This window comes from Erinaceus europaeus, chromosome 5 (assembly GCF_950295315.1).
Source record: "Erinaceus europaeus chromosome 5, mEriEur2.1, whole genome shotgun sequence".
In the NCBI taxonomy this organism is placed as follows: Eukaryota; Metazoa; Chordata; class Mammalia; order Eulipotyphla; family Erinaceidae; genus Erinaceus; species Erinaceus europaeus.
In genome coordinates this window covers 54,637,718-54,658,255 of record NC_080166.1, presented here as the reverse complement: position 1 = coordinate 54,658,255, position 20,538 = coordinate 54,637,718, and the positions used below count along the sequence as shown (strand labels likewise).

At 44.0% G+C, this 20,538-nt stretch overlaps 1 protein-coding gene across 3 annotated transcripts in view; it reads right to left on the bottom strand.

The window, feature by feature from the left end:
- MIER3 (MIER family member 3) overlaps positions 1-20,019 on the bottom strand; it is a 29,650-nt gene extending 9,631 nt beyond the window's left edge. Inside the window, exons 1-8 of one of the 3 annotated variants that reach the window (XM_060191326.1) lie at positions 19,878-20,019; positions 18,437-18,461; positions 15,124-15,269; positions 6,203-6,337; positions 4,844-4,964; positions 2,970-3,055; positions 2,372-2,444; positions 36-187 (exon numbers count right to left, since the gene is read on the bottom strand). In XM_060191326.1, coding sequence (XP_060047309.1) covers positions 36-187; positions 2,372-2,444; positions 2,970-3,055; positions 4,844-4,964; positions 6,203-6,337; positions 15,124-15,269; positions 18,437-18,461; positions 19,878-19,886 — 747 coding nt within the window. In that variant the 5' untranslated portion in view covers positions 19,887-20,019. Of the gene's footprint in view, positions 1-35; positions 188-2,371; positions 2,445-2,969; positions 3,056-4,843; positions 4,965-6,202; positions 6,338-15,123; positions 15,270-18,305; positions 18,462-19,194; positions 19,854-19,877 lie in introns of those variants that run through there. The other 2 variants (XM_060191325.1, XM_060191327.1) reach the window with 2 other exon arrangements.
- Between the last annotated feature and the right edge of the window lie 519 nt (positions 20,020-20,538).

Below are 20,538 nucleotides of genomic sequence, written 5' to 3'. Positions count from 1 at the left end.
AGAAGAAAATACTACAGGTTAGCTATTGAGTTTACCTGCTCATTATCCCTTGGGTGTATTCCTGCCGACATTCTGTCCATCGCTTTTTCATTTCCAGTTCTCAATGACGTCTCAACAAGATACTCCTTGACTTTGCTCTCCAAAACCACACCAGGACGCCAAAGTAACTGGTCTTCATTTTCATACACTGATAAAGAAAATCCCAGTTTTACTTTAACAATGTTGAGGGCACCAGTAATTTAACTGTCTGGCATGCAATTATTTGTAAACTTCACTAGGGGTCATGTAACAGACACTTCTACACAAAACTGAGGAACCATATTTACACACATGTATAAACAAATGTGCTGTAATTCATTAAGCCTAATAAAATTAAAAAAAAAAAAAGACAGAAAGAGACATAGAGACAGAGGGAAAGATACCACAACACCAAAGCAATTAAACAAACTAGGATCACATTTAACTTTCAGCTATATACACTTTATGAAAAGACAGAAATCCAGATGGTCCGAGTACTTAGTCCATTACTTTCATATGCAACCCATTCAAAATATATAGCTAGTAAAAGAATTTGCTGAAAACTCATGCACCATGGGTCAGGGTATGTGCTTCATATATAAGACAATGTATGGCAGGATTACCATTCCCAAAGAGCAGGAAAGTGAAGACAAAACTGTGCCTGGGAATCGAGCAGTGGCTTCTGAGAGATGTTCCTGAAGCCAGTTTTTACTCTTTGGTTAAAACCAAAGTGGGCTACGTCTCAGGAGGTCCAGACTCTGATCTAGGGCATCCCATGTGGTTGAGGGAATCTCTGATTCTCTCTCTCCTTCCCCTATTAGGAAAGCTTAAAAGCAAAAACAAACAAAAACTCGAAACAGTGGAGAAAAAAATACTAAAAATAGGCAAAATAGTTGGGAATTCATCCCCTCAAAAGATAAGACCTATGTTTCCCTCCTGAATATGTAGTCTTGAGACTATTATCTCAAAAGTAGGGGAGATGTCATAATGGTCATGCCTGAAGCTCCAAGGTCTTAGGCTCAATCTCCCTAGCCACCACAAACCAGAGCTGAGTAGTAGTCATTTCTATAAATAAGGGGTTATTTATAAGTGGTTTCATATGAATTTAGCTAAGTGCTTATATAATATACATAGATCATGTTTATGTCAAGTCTGACAACTGCTAGCCATGCACCTGGCTCCAAGGGTGTTTGGCCTCTGGGTACTGAGGTGGAAAGGCTGGGGCATCCGAATACGTAGAGCTACTTGTTCACTTTCCTGGGACAACTGTTTTCTATTACTGTGAAGGCAGCTGAGGAAAGCGTTTACTGAGGAGACACTTAAAGCACTGCTTCACGCTCACGAAGCTTTCACCCCTAGATGCAGGACAGGAGGCCTGAGCCTGGGCCCTTGCCCATGGTAATATGTACACCGAACCAGGTGCACCATTTTCTGGCCCCAGTCCACCATTCTTGACAGACTTTCTTCTTCCCCCCTCCCTTTTTTTCCAGATAGAGGGTGAGGGAGAAAGAGACAGAAATACCATACACCCTAGCACCACTCCACTGTTTGTGAAGGTTCCCCTTTCCATTGCATCCACGTAGTGTCCGGTACTGAAACTCAGGTCTTAAGTGTGTTGAAGTATGCACTCTATTGGGTGGGCTACCTCCAGGTCCCAAAGCTAATACCTTCGGAGTAGCCATATACTCTCCCTTGGAATGAAGATACAGAGAGAAGGAGAAAGAACTCAGAAAGGATCGTGTGGCTGTGTTGGTTTTGCCATCATGACTCCACAGGGTCAAATCTTATCGATAAGGTTAAGTGACTTGGCTAAAGCCTCTTTCTTTCCAACTTAGTTAACAAAAGAGGACTACATTTATTCCCTACCACCTTAACCTTTCACATTTTTAGAACCAACTACAAACTGTAATCTTCCAAAAATGTGATGGCAAACTAATTACATTTAAAGTAGGGACAAAGTGGGCCAGGGAGATAGAATAATAGTTATGCAGGTTGACTTTCATGCCCAACGCTCCTTGGTTGCAGGCTCAATCCCTGCTACCACCCAAAGCCAGACCCTAGCAGGCCTCTGGTAAAAATAAATAAGATAAAAGTACAAGTTCACTAAACAGCAATAACAACAAAGCAGGGACATACAACAAAAGAAATGGAATCCTTATATTCTACCACCTACTTTCAGGGCTTGGACAAAAATCTCGTTAGTTGTAAAACATTTCTATTAAGTCAGGCCTAAAAATCCCGACCCTGGAACATTTCCCTGTCCCTTCATATATTGCCAACACTGGTATATAATCAGATGTTTAAATAGAAATATCAAGGGATAACTTGCCCTACCAAATATCAAAATGCGTACCTTTTTCATTACCATCATATTCTCCAAGATACGGGGGAATCTCCGCCTGGTACTGTAAACCAATCATTATTTCCTACAGGGAAAAAGCACAAGTTAATGCAAGTCATTATTAATAATAAAAGCTGACTCTTTAATCAGTTACCACAGACAGAAGTAACTAAGAAACTTCAGCAAAGTCATCTCATTTCAAAAATTTTTAAATGTTTTGTTCTTATTTATTTTGTGGTACTGGGGCCTTGCATGTATGATTTTTTACTGTAAGGCTGACTTCCTCATTCCGTTTCAATTTGGGGAGGGAGGAGGGTGACAGAAACACCTCTTTTTCACCCATGAAGCTTTCCCAAGGTGCCCTTGGCGCTTCCATGGAGTGCTGGAACTCAAAACAGGGCTTCATGACTAGTAAGGTGGTATTGATTCTACTGGGAGGCCTGTCTCTTGGCCCTGGAAATGTTTTATGATTGGTTGATTGTGTGGAGCTGGAGCATCACACATGCATCTGGTCCTGGGGGTCAAACATCGGAAGGCACACACCCTACCCAGTGAGCTACGTCTCTAAGCCACTTTGGTCCAAATGGCCCAAGTTATGATGGTAACTTACCTTCCTTAGATCTTCAGGTGAGTTACCACTGTCTGGTTCAACATCTTCAACCTCTGATTCCTTATCTCCATCACATGCAGTATTTGCTTAAAAGAAAAAAAAAAAAGGTACAGATGAATTGCTAATAAGCATTTTTTGAGCAAGTGAGTCGTTCTTTCTTTTTGCCACCAGGGTTACCGCTAGGGCTCAGCACCTACACAAGTCCACTGCTCCCAACAGTCTTAAAAAATGTTTTTCTTTTTCTTTCTTCTTTTTTTTTAAATGATAGACATAGAAGAAACAGAAAAGGAAAGGGGAGATAAGACACCTGGCACTGATGCACTGCTTGTGAAGCTTCTCCACCTTAGGTGGGAACCTGGGGCTTAAATCTGGGTCCTTGTGCACTGTGACCTGCACACTCTTATTAGGTATGACACCATCCAGCTTCCAACAGATAGCTTTCAAAGTAAGAGAGTCAGGGCATTCTAAAAAGCCAATTTCATGGTTGAATTAAGAGGTCATGGAGGCAGTGGATAAAGCACTAGACTGTTAAGCATGAAGTCCCGAGTTCAAGCTCCAGCAGCACATATATTAGTGATGCCTGGTTCTTTCTTTCCTATCTTTTTCCATTAATAAATAAAATCTTAAATTTAAAAAGAGAGATTAGTTATCAAAGCAACAGATTAGGGGCAAGGCAGTGGTGCACCTAGTTAAGTGCACACACTACAGTGCACAAGGATCCGGGTTCAAGCCCCTGGTCCCCTCCTGCAAGGGGAAAGCTTCATGAACGATAAAGTTGAGCTGCAGATGTCTCTCTATCTCCCCCTTCTCTCTCAATTTCTCTCTATTGCTAACCCGTAATAAATAAAATAACACAACAGATAAGCCTTGAAAAAGTGGCCCTCAAGGTAGCACAACAGCTAGAATCTCTGACCTGTGAGCACAAGATTCCAAGTTCAATACATGGCATGGCATGATGTGTATCTGAGAAAGGCGACTGATTCCCTCACAAATAAAGAAAAAAATGGGCTTGCAAAATTAACTAAATGATTTTCTAAAAAAATTAGTTGCCACCACTTCATGGGGACTTGAGAGCCTATGTGATTCCCCTGGTCCTGACAGACTTTTTTTTTTTGGGGGGGGAGGGGCTTAGAAGATGAGAAGATGGGGCCAGGTGATAGTGCACCTGATTAAGTACACACACTATAGTGTGGAAAGACCTGGGTTCAAGTCTCTGGTTCCCACTTGCAGGGGGAAAGCTTCATGAGTGGTGAAGTGGAGCTCCAAGTTGTCTCTCTTCCTCTCTACCTCCCCCCACTTTCAGTTTCTCTTGGTCTCTATCCAATAATAAATTTAAAAAAGGGGGCCAGGTGGTGGCGCACCTGGTTTAGTGCATATGCTATAATGCACAAAGACCCAGGTTCAAGCCCCTGGTCCCCACCTCTAGGGGGAAAGCTTTGTGAGTGGTGAGGCAGTGCTGCAGATGTCTCTCTCCCTCTCTCTCTACCGCTTCCTTCTCAATTTCTGACAGTCTCTATCCAACAAATAAATAAAGACAATTGCTTCCACCGAGTGCCAGGGCTGGAACCTAGGGCCTTAGAAAGAAAGGCGTGTGCTTTACCAGGTGAGTTACTTCTTAGGCAGCCCCCCTTTTATTTCCTAAACAGTGTTATCAGTTTACCTCTCTTCCAATAATAAAGAGATTATAACCTCCAATATAAAAGCATTTCATCTCAATTAACTACAGCACTGGGGGGGGAAGCTTCAAGAGTGGTGAAGCAGTGCTGCAGGTGTCTCTCCCTTTCTCTCAACTTCTCCATCCTATCAAATCAATAAAACACACTCAAGTTCAAACACAGATACTACTAGTCACTGATCACGACAGGGTTTCTTACATCGCAAGGGCCTGGGGAAGAAATCTGAAGTTTCATGAGATGTCACAGACGGTGTGAGGTCATCCGCCGAGGACTGAGTCTCCTCATCATCGCCTGGCAGCAGGTCTTTTGCTATTTCCTCCTATAGAAACAGGAGTCCGCATATTTGTCAGAAATCACAGTCTCACTGATTGCAGAAATATGGACATGACATTTAGGTATCATGCTGCTATAGCATAACTAAGACTAACTCAGTCTCCCTTAGTTGAGAAGTAAATCTGAAAGAATCCTATCACTTACTTTATGCACACGTTCAACAACATGTAATTATAAATAACAATACAGTTACACACTCAGGACAATTTGCTAATTTGTGAGCGTTTATCTCAACCTCCACGCTATTTTTTTAGTAAATTCATAAGAAAAATAATCTAACCCCTAAGTGGCTAACAACCTTTGTGGTAAAACAATTTTTTGCCAACAGAGATTAACAAGAGATAGTCTTCAAGTTCTACTTTGCCAGTAATTTAAAAAACTCCAATAATAAGTAGATTTAACTAGTGATAATTTTAAAAGAAAACAGGTTATGTATGATCATCCTTGTAGATAGGCATTCACAGAATGGCTACTGCCATAAAAAAGTCTGTGGTACATTAATATCACAGCTGACTAAAAAGTAGGAACATAATTCACAGGAAGAAAGTTTCAAGTTGTGGCTCCTTCTTTCTGCCTGCCTGCCTGAGATCTAAAAGGTGAGGAAAGCTCTCCAGAAATTTGTCAGCAGAGACTGTGGCTGGGAGCCGGGAGGTTGGCCTCTCCCACAACCAAGTCAGCGTCAGAGATAAGCCAGCAAAGCCTCTGCTGCTGTGGCCACTGTCACTCCTAGAGTCCAAGACCAAAGGACAAACTCTCCATGCGCATATCTACAGAGGAAAAAAAGGGCTCGGTGGTGGCACTCCTGTTGAGCACACGTTACAATGTGCAAGGATCCAGGTTCGAGCCCCAAGCCCCCCACTCGCAGGAGGAAAGCTTTGCAAGTGGTGAAGCAGTGCTGCACGTGTCTTTCTGATTCTTTCCCTCTCTATTTCCCACCCCCACCCTAAATTTCTGTCTGTCTCTATTCAATAAAGATAATTTTAAAAATTAAAAATTCTAATTCTGGGGAAATACTCAAATATGTAAAGTAGTAGGAAAATACTATTAATTTTAAAAGTAGTGTGATCAAAGCCAAACAGCATTCAAAAGCAGGTGCCAATACTGTAAGCCCAATGGTTCAATAAGAAATTCACTTCAAAATTACAAAATGCTTTAAACTAAGAAGAGTCACGCAAGCGTCAGCAGTAAAGGGCCTGGACATTCTCTTTTAGATGCCACACTCACCTTGTCTAGTGTCATATCTGGCAGCTCAGTAGCAAGTCCGCTTGGAGAGCTATCTGCACTAGAGTCTGCGACTGCTGGAACTGCAGGTTCGTAGCCATAGAATGCCAGTAAGTCTTCCAGAGGCATGTTTCCTTCCTAGTCAAGCCGGGGAACAGACATGGACTCAGCAGAGATCACAACAGTGAGCTGCGAGAATCAACTGTGATGCCCTTAGCGTTCATAATGTACATTATCGAATTAAAGTGAAGTTTAAGTCTTTTTGTCTCTGTATCAGACAAAAGAATTAAACACCTAGTGCTACCACTGAAACATCAGCCAAAAAAAGCTAGCAGCCAACACCTTAGTTTTTCTTTTTCAAAATATCTCACTTCATAGAACCTGTCACTATTTAACACAAACTTAAAAAAAACAAAAAGGAGTCAGGCTGTAGCCCAGCGGGTTAAGTGCACGTGGTGCCAAGCACAAGGACCGGCCTAAGGATCCCGGTTCGAGCCCCCAGCTCCCCACCTGCAAGGGAGTCTCGCTTCACAAGCGGTGAAGCAGGTCTGCAGGTGTCTCTTTCTCTCCCCGCCCCCATCTTCCCCACCTCTCTCCATTTCTCTGTCCTATCCAACAAGGATGACATCAATAACAACAACAGTAACTACAACAATAAAAAACAAGGGCAACTAAAGGGAATAAGTAAAAGTTTAATCCCTGCACCACCATCAGCCAGAGCTGAGCAGTGTAGGTGTCTCTCCTCCTTGTCTCTCTCCCTATCTCTCACCATCTATAAAAATATAAAACCAAAATTTAAAGTATTTTTCAATTCGAATAGTAAACTGTACAGAAGTTATTCAATAGCTTCAAAGCAGTATCTGTGGACTAGATAATTTGTTAGATAGTTTTAAGATATTTATGCCCATTCAGAGATTCATTTTCAGAGCTAGCTTATGACTTTTGAACCAAGTTGTAAACCAAGTAGCATTACAGGTGCTAAGGTGAGGTGTCCAAAACATGCCTACTAATGGCCAAAGTGAGCTGAGGGCTCCTAGAGGGCCCGCCAGTGCCCACAATAAAAACAGACTGCTGGGAATGAGAGGAGTCACCCCCCCCAAGGATCTGCCTTCACAAGGCTGGAGCTTACACTCATCACTGTTCCTAATGCAGACCCATAATAAATGGGCTAAGGACAAGGCCGATGCCTGCGTGCTAACTGTAAACCTGAAGCAGACGTGCACCTTCCCAATAACCACTCACGATGATAAACTTGACAATCCACAATTCCATCAATGTAGCACTTGCTGGACTCTTAAGTTCTGTGGAGAGGGCTATCAGCTATAAATATAGATATAAAAATGTACTGAAAAATCCCTGCACAGTTTACTATTTGAAAACAAACAAAAAACCACCTTTCCAAGTTAGTATAAAGATCTGCCTTAAGGACAGGTATAGAGAGCTTAACGGTTATGCAAAGAGACTCTCATGCCTGAGGCTCATACTTAGTGGCAGAAAGTGCTAATAACTACAAACCAATGTGAGGTTTCAGTAGTAAATTCTGCAGCTAGTATTATTACCAGTGGGTACAAGGAGAAACCCATTCAGGAATAATGGTGAGACAGGTGGCACACAGAGGCCAATGAGTAAGCTGAGTCAGCACTTTTCTTCAGAAACTGCCCATTTCCTCTTCTTGGGAAGTGCACTATTTTATAATAAAATTCCTCTTATCCTTCTACAGAGAGAGAGAGAGAGAAAATGAGACCTTCATCTTGAGAGATGAAGAGGGGAAGATCTCTTACGGATGACAGATAAGGGTCTATCATCAGAATCACTGAGCAGTGGTACAGTGTCAGATGCTGGAATGAGGCACACATCTTGCTCTTCTACCCTTTATAGGGGCCGTGGGGGGGGGGAGGAGAAGGACACTGACAATATGCAACTGTCAAATGCAAAAGAGAGAGTTCTGAGATACAAAATGTGTGTAGTTACACTTATGAAATCACAGTTGGGAAGCCGGTGAGTGGCAAAGGAAAGGACACACTTAAAACTTGAGGGTGGTTTCCCACTCAGCCAGTGACCACAGCATGGTGGGCAGAATGAAGAGTGTGGTTCAAGAGGAGACTGAGGCAGCTGGGGGAAAGGTTCAGTTGTCAGCACATCAGGTTCACATCCCTGAGGTTCCCCGTCTGAGGGATTTGCTTCCTGATACTGCTCACACCACAGTCACGGTGCCTGGGCTTATTCCTCTCTCCCTGTCATTTCTGCCTCAACTGAAACTCTTATTAATATGAAGAGACTGGAAAAAGATGAAAGCAGATCGTGAAAGCTGGAGCTGTGAGCATGAGTGTTTTCCACTCCCAGCGTGCTTTCACTCAGCAAGAGAGAAAGACATCACAGCTTTCCCCAGTGCCATGACATGCCCATGTGGCACTGGGACTTAAGCATAAGCGGCACAAATAGCAAGGCAAGGCATGCACCCTTCCTGGTGAACTATCTCTGTGTCTCAGTGATTTATATATGAAGAGGTAATGGTATGTATTTCCTCTTTTTAAAAAAATCTTTATTTATTCCCTTTTGTTGCCCTTGTTTTATTGTTTATTGTGGTAGTCGTTGTCATTATTGATGTCGTCGTTGTTGGATAGGACAGAGAAATGGAGAGAGGAGGGGACGACAGAGAGGGGGAAAGACAGACACCTGCAGACCTGCTTCACCACCTGTGAAGCGACTCCCCTGCAGGTGGGGAGCTAGGGGCTCCAATCCTTACACCGGTCCCTGCGCTTTGCCCCACGTGCACTTAACCGACTGTGCTACCGCCGGACTGTTTCCTCTTAAGTGCTAGGCAGTTACATGATGAGAAGTGGAAGAGGTGGAGAGGCAGAACAGAAGCAGAGATGATTTAGGAGCTCCAACTTACGTTATGGGAGTGTCACAGACATGGAGAAAAGCGATGGAAGAGATATATTCTAAGATAGAATCTAATTTATTAGTAGAGATTAAGAGTGAAAGCAAGAAAGATGGACTTCTACTCCAGAGTTCTGAGCCAGGGCCTAAAGTGTTAGCTGCTACTGAGACAGATCAAAGCACAAGGAAGGTTTCTGCAGAAAAGAATTAAGTGGTCTGCAGAGGAAAAACAAACAAACAAGCACCCCTACTCTAAGGTGGGGGTAGATAGCATCATGGATATGCAGAGACTCATGCCCGAGACTCCAAAAGTCCCAGGTTCAATCCTTCCCACAACCATAAGCCAGTTAGGTAGGTAGGTAGGTAGGTAGGTAGGGAGGGAGGGAGGGAGGGAGGGAGGAAGGAAGGAAGGAATGCAGGCAGGCAGGCAGGCAGGCAAGCAAGCACTACTCTACTCTCTTTTCTGCAGAGATCAGCTCTGGCTTGTGGTGGTCCTGAGGACTGAACCTAGGACTTTGAGCCTCAGGCATGGGAGTCTCTTTGCAGAACCATTATGCTATCTACTACCACTCGGCCCTACTCTCTGTGAAAAGACAAAGCTTGATCATCTATTAAGGGAGAATCATACCACCTCAGTGGATACTTCATGAATACATCTAAGGGATGGCCTTTAAGGTGGAATGGGTACTAAAATGCAGAAATTACCTACAAGCAAAACCATTAAAGCAATACTGGAAAGTGAGTGTCTGAAGCACTTCACAAATCAGTTTCCCATTAGAACCTACCAGTGAAGAACTTAGTGGGTCAAGCATAAAACCATTTTTTTTTACCAGAACTAAACTATTCAAGTCTGAGGGTTATTAGAAGTTTGATCTAGCTAACACATTATCTCAAGAATGAGAATTCTTTTTTTTTCTTCAAGTATTTTACTGAACCTGCACATAGGAAAAAAAAAAAGTCCTTGCTCCTGTGATGCATGTCCTCACACAGCGGAGCCGGATGCATTCCATTCTCTGCATACAGCTTTCTCACAGTACCGATAGCCATGACTGACTTCACCTAGCTTTCTGTCTTTCTTGGATACACACACACACACACACACACACACACACACATCACCTAGCTTTCTGTCTTTCTTGGATACACACACACACACACACATCACTCTGGTAGCTGAACTTAGGAGTTTTTTTGCTTGGGAATCCACTGTTTTAGCTTATTCACTGTGCTATCTCCTGGATCCCATCTTTCTCTCGACCTTCATCTTTTTCTTTTCAGATATTAGATGGGAAAGCAGTGAGAAAGAGGCCGTACCACCACCAAAGCTTTCTTCAGTGCAGTTGGGGCCAGGCTCACCCCTCTATTGCAAAGCCTACAGTGTATCTTACAGCCAACAAGACTTGAGGGCCAGGGAAATAGCGTAGTGATTATGCAAAAAGACTGCTTCTCTGAGCCACCAAAGGGCTCAGGTTCAGTTTAAACTGGAGTTTAGCAGTGCACTGGTAAAAACAAAGGGTGGGGGAGATAATGGTTATGCAAAATGATCCTCATGCCTGAGGCTCTAAAAGTTCCAGGTTCAATCACTAGCAGGCAAGAACCAGAACTGAGCAATAGTCCAGTAAAAATAAGTACATAGGGCTGGAGAGACAAGCATAATGGTTATGCAAAAAAGTTTCATGCCTGAGGGTCTAAGGTCTCAGGTTCATTCCCAGCAGCACCATAAACCAGAGCTTGAGCAGTGCTCTAGCCTCTCTCATTAAAGTAAAATTTAAAAAGGGCAGGGGTAGATAGCATAATGGTTATGCAAAGAGACTCCAAAGTCACAGGTTCAGTCCCCTGCACCACCATAAGCCAAAGCTGAGCAGTGCTCTGGTAAAACAAAATAAATAAAAGAAAAAAAAAGAGGAAATAAATAAATAAAGCAAACAAGGTTTGAGTTCAGGTACAGTCAGTTGTGGGCAATATTACTAGTTATCAGAGCAGAATAGACTATAATTAGTAAAATAAAGAAGTTGTAAAACACTGTGAAGTGTTCTGTGTAAATAAAAAAGAGAAACAGAAACAAGGACTGAGAGCCAAGGAAATTAACGGTGAAGCTCTATCTAACACACCTGATCCTGCTGCTGAATGAAATGAAATCGCCAACGGGGTGGAGCAGTTGGGGCTGAGCGGCTTTAACATCTGGAGTTCAAGGATCTTAAAGTACATGCTGCAAAAACCAGTATGCACACAGCTTTCCTCAATGCTTTGAATAAAGAACAAGAATATAGACTGAAAGTCTAGATGGCAGAAAAGCTGGTTTTTAACTTTCTCATTTCACACTCAACTTCAGGGGGGAGAATATATATTAAAAGTGTAAATAAAACTAGTATTACAGCTCAAAGCCTAGGGCTATAAAACTCTTGGGAAATAGTATTACAAATAAATTAAGTGCACAGATACAACAGACTGGGGACTTAACAGTGCTTATGCAGAAAGACCTTGGATGCCTATGGCATCAAAGATTACAAGTTCAGACTAAGTACAGCCATAAATCAAGAGTTTAGCAAAACTCTGGTTTAAAGAAAAGGCGGGGAGGGCTGGGGGAGATAGTTAGGTAAAAGGACTTTCATAGCCCAAGGCACCACAAGTCCCAGGTTCAATCCCTACAGTCACTATAAACCAGAACTAAGCAGTGCTTTGATTTAAAAAAAAAAAAGGGGGGGGGGTATAAACATAAACCTCAATTTTAAGGCTCAATGGCATTAAAAAAGCCATATAATTACTCTATACTTGTTGCTGAAGGAGAAAATTTTGCCATAATGAAGAGAAAGGCCAACATTAACATCAAACCCCCAATGAGTCTCCATTCCAATAATGATGACATATATGATTTTAAAAATGTGTAGAATTTTAAACTTCTTCTAAAAGTTAATTTTTACTCTTTGTATTTGTCCTTTTCGTGTTTCATTAAATACAAAGACGAGACCACATGGGCATAGTTACGCATTAGTTCAGTAAACACGGGCAGGCACCATTAGGAGTATAGAAATATCTCCACTTACTCCTTGCTCAATGAGGGAAAAGTCAGCCTTATGAAGTGGAAACCCCGTGTAAGTCTGCAATGGGATTTGTGTCAACACTACCTTCCTGTGCTTTTCTCCCCTAACTTCCCATGACATCAAGCTGTTCAAGTACAGAGAAGCTGACATATTTATCTATACTTTATCTGAATCTATGAATTCGGTGATAGCGCCATAGAGATCTGTCAGTATTTAGGACATAAGATGAAAACCAGTTAACGGGGACGAGGTATATATGAATATATTGTTTAGTAACTTTGCTACTGATTATTTCTCTATTTCCCAATTTCCTTTCAGATTTCCCCTAATTTTCTTTTGAACCTCACTAAACACAGGTTAGTCTCCAAAATAAAACCTACAAACTCAAAAAATAAAATTTCATCAGCCTATAAAAATATCTACCAGATTCCCTACTCAATTAATGAGTTACTATAGTACATGAAAAATTTAATTCTTGCTATTTTATTCACCAGTTATTTGCATGACGTCTATATGATTTTAAGTCACATTATAACTAAAAAATACTGTCTACTTATCTTCATTACATGCACCAAGAAAGGTACATCATGAGATTACTCGGGACTTTTGTTCCATACCTATAGTGTCCCGATTTTTAAAAGGACAGTAGAGTCTATTCCAAGAAGCCTTCCCTGGGCTTAAACTCTTACTACTTAACACTTGTTTTCTTCACGGCCCCCTCAACCCCCTTTTCTTTCTCTAGACAGAAACTGAGGCAGAAAGAGTGAAAGACCACTGCACTGAAGCCTGAGCAATAAGGAGGGGACTGGATGGGATGATCAAGCGACCTTCAGTACAGTGAAGCAGGGGAGGCGGCTAAGCGAAGCAGCCCATTACTTTGTGAGCTATTTACTGCCCTACGGAATACTTTCACAGTGCTTGGTAGATCACTAGAAAACTTTTTATCTTTTAATTAATTAACTAATTAATGAATGCATTTATTTTATACCAGAGCACTGCTCAGCTCTGGCTTATGATGGTGCAGGGTTGGTTGAACTTGGGACTTTGGAGCCTCAGGCATAAGAATCTTGTTTGCTTCACCATTATGCTACCTACCCCCACTAGAAAACTCCTTGACCCCCATCGGAAGAGACCATTTAGTACACTTGGCCATGGTGTGTGCTGCCCAGGTTCAAGCTCTGGATAAGACACAGACATGGGAGGTTTTCTGGCAAGAGGGACAGAACCCCCATACTATGCTGTCTCTACCTTTGTGTCTTTAGTGAGAAAGCAGTCCATATGAAATAGCAGGAGTAGAGTTTTCAGCTTCACCAAAAAAAAAAAAAAAAAAAAAAGGAAAGGAAAATCCCACATTAGATTGTAAGCTCCTGAAGTTTGAGGACATTGTCAAATTTTTCACTTTTGCAATCCCCAGGACCTACCAGTTCCTGACTTTGCAGCGTGATCTGGGTTGTAATTATTTTAGGCTACCTGCGCATATGTAAGAAGAAACTGCCTTAAAAAAAGCCAAGGCAGAATGTGAGACCTTTTTCTTATCAATAAGCAACATTTTAGCACTACCCCTGAAAGAAGCAGTAAATAAGACTTCTTATTCTCTATCTCTAAATTCGTCTGGCCCTTATACAATGCATGTGCGCCTGTGAATAATCTTTTTTTTTTTTTGGGGGGGGGAGGGGACCTAACTGTAAACTGTGATGAATTAATCCAGCAAATGAATGGTTCTGTTTAGAAAGTTTTAGGTATACAGGCCTGGAACCTAGGCCCTGGAGATTCTGCCTTCTGTTCCTCTGAGTGTGAATATGAAGAAAGATATGCAATAGCCTACATCTGCCTCACAAAGATAACAGAGATTATGAATAAATATGCTTTTAACTTCTTCAAGAAAAGGTAAGAAAACTCAAAGGATTATTATTATTCAATATTATTTCTGCACTTATTATTTTGAATGGATTAGAAATTTGCAAATAAGGTCAATTTATAGATAAGTATAATCTTTCACTTTTCCAAGGTGACCCTAGAGGAGTCTCTTCTCTATAGTGCTGGTATAAATAAGTGTTTTAAATCGGGCTCATTTGAATTTATATTGGTTTTGGGTTTTAAAAGTTATACACTACATTTTATTCCTATCAACTTTTAAAAAAAGATGACTGGGGGTAGGGAAATGGGATATCACTAATTTACATTTTAAAATAGGTTAAAACATTTTTTCTTTCAGTGTTCTTATAGTATTCTAGCAGATTATAAATTACTTGAGAAAAGAGTTCTCTATATATTTTACTGCTCAAATTCAAGTTTGGGTCACCACAGAATAGAATGGTATGACAGGGAGACTGAGCTTACTTAAAAATAAGTTTGAGGCTGGGGCTGGGTGGTGGCGCACCTGGTTGAGTGCACATGTTAACAGTGCTCAAAAACCCGGGTTCGAACCCCCAGTCCCCACCTGCAAGGGGAAAGCTTTGCAAGTGGTAAAGCAGTGCTGCAGGTGTCTTTCTGTCTCTCTTTCTATCTCCCCATTCCCTCTCGATTTCTAGCTGTGTCTATCCAATAAATAAAGATAGTACCAAAATAATTTTAAAAAAATAAATAAAAAATAAGTTTGAGGGGTGGGAGAATACAGTTCTGTGTCTGAATAAATTCATCTGCAAAAATCACCTGATGGGGTAGATAGCATAATGGTTATGTTATGCAAAGAGACTCTCATGCCTAAGTTTCCAAGGTTACAGGTTCAATTACACTGCACCACTATAAACCAGAATTGAGCAGTGCTCAATTACCAGATGCACCTACTTCACTAGGCTCGTATAAACTTAAAGTTAACAGTTAAAATGTAATTGAGAAATTATATCTATCTCACTCCCCCACTGAGAAAACCATCGATATGCTATCAAAGTTAGAACCAAAACATAAATGTTAATGCAATTTCTTGTTTTAGGAGACAATAGAATCCCCAAAACCTTTTACTACTAGTCTGTACTAAGTAGTACGGCAAAAGTCCATTACCTTTTCTAAATCTTCAATTTCAGAGCTGAAGTTTTTGCCCTCATCCATCATTTCCTCTTCCTCAAGAGTTCGTTCATCGTCATAGTCATGGACCAACATCTCAGCCGTGGGGTCAAAGTCATGATCCTCAGATGACAGAGACCCGACTGCAATGAAACAAACTGAATCACTTTACGTGTTCACAAAAGAAAATCATTTGTGGTCTTCTGCAAAGTCCTTTTGATGCTTCTATGTGTAGTTTATAAAACTCATTTACTACATACTTTATAGGTTATAAAGTAAGGCCATACAGCTCTGAAGAGTTCTAAATCAGCAAAAAGAACAAGGTAATTTACAAATACTTTTTGTTAAAGTCCATGAGAACTTGTAATGTCAGTCAAGTGATTTAAATGGAGTGGTCCTAAGAAAATATCCCAATTGAAAAAGCAAACTTACTTTTGTCAGTTAATTTAACATACTTGTTTTGTAAAAGAAAAAAATATCAAAAGAATTATGACTAGAAGGTAACACTGACACCATACACTTTGGGAGAGGAAGTTTTACTCAAACTTTAACTGTCAAATAAAGGTGTAAAGTACAACAGAAATCTAGTTTACGTGCATGTCTTAAGAGGCAGTTACATAGCAAATCTGTGTTTGCACTCTATTACTTTATAACAGTATTTCAAGTTTGTCATCATTAAGCAGACAGGCATCAGACTGTAAGCAGTTTCCTTTGAATTATTAATAAAGTTCTTAAAATTAAATGAAGGGGTATAGAAAACTGTAACTAAAGGCTTTGGGGCTGGGGGTCAGAGAAGATAACATGCAAAGAGATTCTCAAGCCTAAGGCTTCGGAAGTCCCAAGTTCAATCCCCCACATCACCATAAGCCAGAGCGGAGAAGTACTCTGATAAAAAATAAATAAATAAGTTCGAGTGGAGAAATATAATCCAAAATCCCCAAAGGCTGAAATCAACTTTTAAGAAAAGTAGGATCTTATCCATTTTTTTAAAAAATTAAGCTAGCTCATTCAATTAGGTCAGAAACTCTCAGAGCAGGAAAGGCAAAAAGTATTACCGTCGTAGGGTTAAAAGAATGGCATTAAGTATGGGGAGGGGGTAGATAGCATAATGGTTATGCAGAGACTCACGCCTAAGGCTCCAAAGTCCCAGGTTCAAGCCCCTAGAACCACAAGCCAGAGCTGAGCCGTGCTCTGGTTACCTGCTGCATCGCTCTTGTTCTCTTCATTTCTATTTCCCTTTCCCCTCTAAATTTGTTGTCAAAATCTTTTTTAAAAAGTTACTTAACATTTAAAATTTCAAAGTTTGAAGGATAATGTGAAATTATCTCCAAGACACTAAATTAGATAAAAGATTTTCATTATCAAGAAAAGCCACCAGTTATAATTTTTTCTGTGAAGACCTCTAATCATTAGTCCTAAAAATAGTAGTTTCTACAAGACTTAATTCACTAGGTTTATATATTAATGTTGGAAAACATGTTAATTTAAAAGCCTGTTGGTGTACAAGTGGTTTAATTTTTTTTAACCAGAGAACTGCTCAGCTCTGGCTTATGGTGGTGCTGGGGGGTTGAACCTGGGATACTGGAGCCTCAGGCATGAGTCTCTTTGCATAACCATTATGCTATCTACCTCCACCCAGTGATTTTAATTTTTAAAGAGAAACATATGCTCAAATAGCTTAACAGAAACATGTACCAGTACAAAACATTTCTTCCCCTCCCTTCCCCCCCCAGAAATTCCTGGAAACCTCCATGGCATGCCCAAGTGTCAGGAATGAAAATGAATACATGTTAATGTTTCTACCTCTCTTGATATCAAAGCTGTGCCTTTTGTGTAATCCCCACATCACTTGGCTCAGCAGGGTTCACCCTGGATGTGCAAGGTATTCTATGAGGGCTAGAAATGAGAAGGCACATAAGTTTACTCCTCCTTGGCTTTGTCCCCTGGCTCTCTGGGCCTAGGTTTAGGTCTTCATTTGTAAAACACATCAGGTTGGGTTAAATGACCTCAAGAGTTTTTTCTAGCACTGAAATACCTAGAAAACTGGCTAACTGATCAGAAACTACAAGGCTATATAAAGCTGTCTGACTTAAGTTATCATTTCTTAAAAGTGGTCTGATGCAAAATGGAAAAATTCCATTATCATCCAGGTGTTTGACACCATGCATATATTCTTCTCCTGAAACCAGTAATAGCAGATGTTTGCCTCAAAAATTTAGGGAATGCTTCAAAACCATTTTTTATGCTTATTTAGGACAGAGAAGGCAGAGAGAGTCAAAGGGGCTACAGTACCAAAGATCCCTTCAGTGTGATGGAGGCAAAGCGGCCTGCTAGCCAAGTGAGCTGTTTGTTTCACTGGCTCTTAAAACAAATTTTAAATGTGAATAATACAGCTATTCTTAAATAACTACAAATCTCTTTTATTTGGCTGATTATGTTCTGAAACACCTTAAATTGTAATCAACTCTGATTTTAAGGTCAGCAAAATACACAAAGATGCAATAGACTGTTTAAGGCAACATGGACTGGAACATGTGCAAACTCAATGAGGCTCTGCTATTAAGTACATGACTCTTCATAGAGTTAATTAAAAGTCTCCACAAGTGTAAAATAAGGGAGTTGGACTAGTTCAGAGGTGCTTTTCCTGGAGATTACACGAGAAAAGTGGTAGCTAAGAGGGAGCTCACCTCAAAAATTCTGTTATCATGGCTTCTTGGTGCCATATTTGAAACTTTTTTTAAGACCTCTTAACTCTCAATTTTCAATTTTAATACAACCTACAGACATGTTACAAAAAGAGAAAAAAAGGAAAAAAAAAAAACCTCTGGGACAAAGTAAGAAGGAATGGAGAGTCAAGATGGACAATTAATGTAATAACTCAGTTGGATAGGGCGCTGCTTTGCCACATGCCATGACCCAGGTTAGAGCCTAGCCCACACTGTCGCTCATTCTCTGCCCCTGTTTCTCCGTGTTTGAGAGACCCCGTAGATCCAACAAAGTTCTTAAAATTAAAATCTAAGCCCCTAAAAAGATTAGTGAAAGGCTGACTTGGAATTAATTGTACCAGCCCTGGCTTTTTTTTTTAAAGCAAGAGTTAAAGGCATCCAAGGTTAATTTGCAGTTTTAGAACATACTTTTTTCAATATGCAAAGAAAAAAAAAAACTCTTCAAAAACTTACCAAATGCCCACTAAAACTCTTAAATCCAAATGATGAAACAACTCGCAGGATACATATTTTGCAATACATCTTTGAGATTCCCCCCCAGTACCCTCTGGAACCCACATAAGAGGCAAGAAAATGGGACAAACCTGGGCTCGAACTTCCAAAAGAAGCCTAGAGGGGAGAGAGGGAGAGAGAAGAAACGTGTGGTTAGATCGCGCAGCCCGCGAAGAAGAGGCAGCCGGCAACAGGGCGCAGAGGAGGAGGAGCCCCGCAGCTGCCAAAAGTGCAAGACGCAGCTTCGATCCAGTCGCTCCCGGCCCCTTTCGGGCCCCTCTTGGCCGCCTCGCCTTCCTCCCCGAGTCCCCAGCGAACAAACTCGCAAACCCAGGACGGAGCCCGAAATCGTTAACAGGCAACTCCGAGCCGCCCCGCGGAGCTCAGCAAGTTAGCCAAGCGGAGGCGCAAACTCAGAGCTGTCGGCTGCAAGCACCGGCCCCCCGGAGCCCAAGCCGGGAGCCGTCCCCTCCCCAAGCCCCACTGGGTTTGCCCCCACGTCCCAAGAACAGCTCGCAGTGCGACACACCCTTTGCTAGAAGGGGACTCGTGCTCAGAGCACCCACCCCACCCCCTGGGTCACCGGAGCCCCGAGTTGGGGGCTGTCCTCGGGCCCCAGAGGCTACGCGGGTCCGCAGTCGGACCCCAGTCCCCAAGCCAAGGCGCGAGCCCCCCTTCTTCGCGGAGTCTGGAGACGTGGCCCCGTAGCCCCCCGAGATGCTGGTTCTCTCCAGGGCCGTGAGTCCTCTCTCTCTCTGGCCCTCCGCGAATCCCTCGCCCCTCGTCTCCAGCCCGGGGGCTCCGGCCCCGCCACCCCACCCCCCAGCCCCCCAGTCCCGGGGGACCTGACCGGGGCAGCTCTGCTCGCCCTGCCTCGCTCCTCAACCCGCTGCAAAGGGGAGCAGCCGGGAGCCCCCGGGGGAAGCGTCGGGGGTCCCGGTCTACTCTCCCGCGGGCAGCTCCCGGGCGGCGGGGCGGAGAGTCCCGGAGCCTCCCGCGAAGCCCGGCGGCTGTGCATCCCGCTCGCCGCTGCGCCCGGAGCAAAGTGGAGCGAGAGGCTCCTGCGCGCCAGCCGGGACCCCGAGGGCTGTGGCGCAGACCGCTCCCGCTCTGCAAGCCGACCGCGGACGGGGCTCGGGTCGGGGGGCGGCCGGTTTCCACCCACCCCGGCCCCGGGAGGCGGCGCAAAGCCTCCGGCCGCCCGCGTCAGCTGTCCGGGAGCTCCGCGCGGCGCCTTGCCCGGGCCCGGGCTCGCTGCCGCCGGCCACAGCCTCAAGTGCGGCCCCGTCGCCGGGTCGGATCGGGGCCGGAGCCGCCGCGGCCTAGTCCCGGAGGGAGACCGCTCCCGCGCCCGCTCCCGCCCCCCGGCCGGCCCCGCCGCGGCCAGTCACCGCCCCGCGGCCCCCGCACGGCCGCGCCGCTCCCCGCGGGGCCGCGGGAAGGGCCCGGGAGCCCCCAGGCGGCCTCAGGGGTTCCGGGGGTCCGCCCGGCGCCCGCTCCAGCCGGCCGCTCTTGCCCGGTTCCCCAGCTCACCTCCGCCATATTGGTACCTTTAGGGCGAACGAGCAGCGCCGAGCCCAGTCCCCGGATGGGGCGCCTGAACCAATCGCAGCCGCCGCCGCCGTCCGCCCGACACCCGCCCGGCGGCGGGGGCGGCTCGGCCCCTTATAGGGCAGGGCGGCCCGCGACGCCCCCGGCCCGCTCGCACGCCCACCCCGCCCCGAGCCCCCGCCGAGCCCCGCCGGCCCGCGCCCTCCGCCCTGAGCCCCGCGGCTCCCCCGCCCTGAACCCCGCGGCTTGGAAAGTTCCTGCCGAATTGGAGGCGGGCGGCCGGGCACTGGGGGAGCTCGGGCGTGGGACAGACACACGTCCGGGCGACCGAGACTCGGGGCGGCGGAGAACCAGACTGACAGACACTTGGGGTCGCCCGCAGGGCGCCGGGGAGCGGAAGACTTGGAGCGAGAACTCAGCTCGCTGCTGAGTGAGAAGTGAGCGGATGGACCGATGGACGAGAAGAAAAGTCCTGGAAAGGAAGAAGTGGCTGACTGATGGCAGAGTCAGTCCTGAATGAAAGGATGGAGAGCCAGGACTTGGCGGTTCTTCTTAAGAGACCTGCGGGAACGGAGGTGTAGGGGGTGCAGACCAGCCTCTCGCCTTATGGGGCGGACATGGGGGTGCAGACCAGTAGTGAATA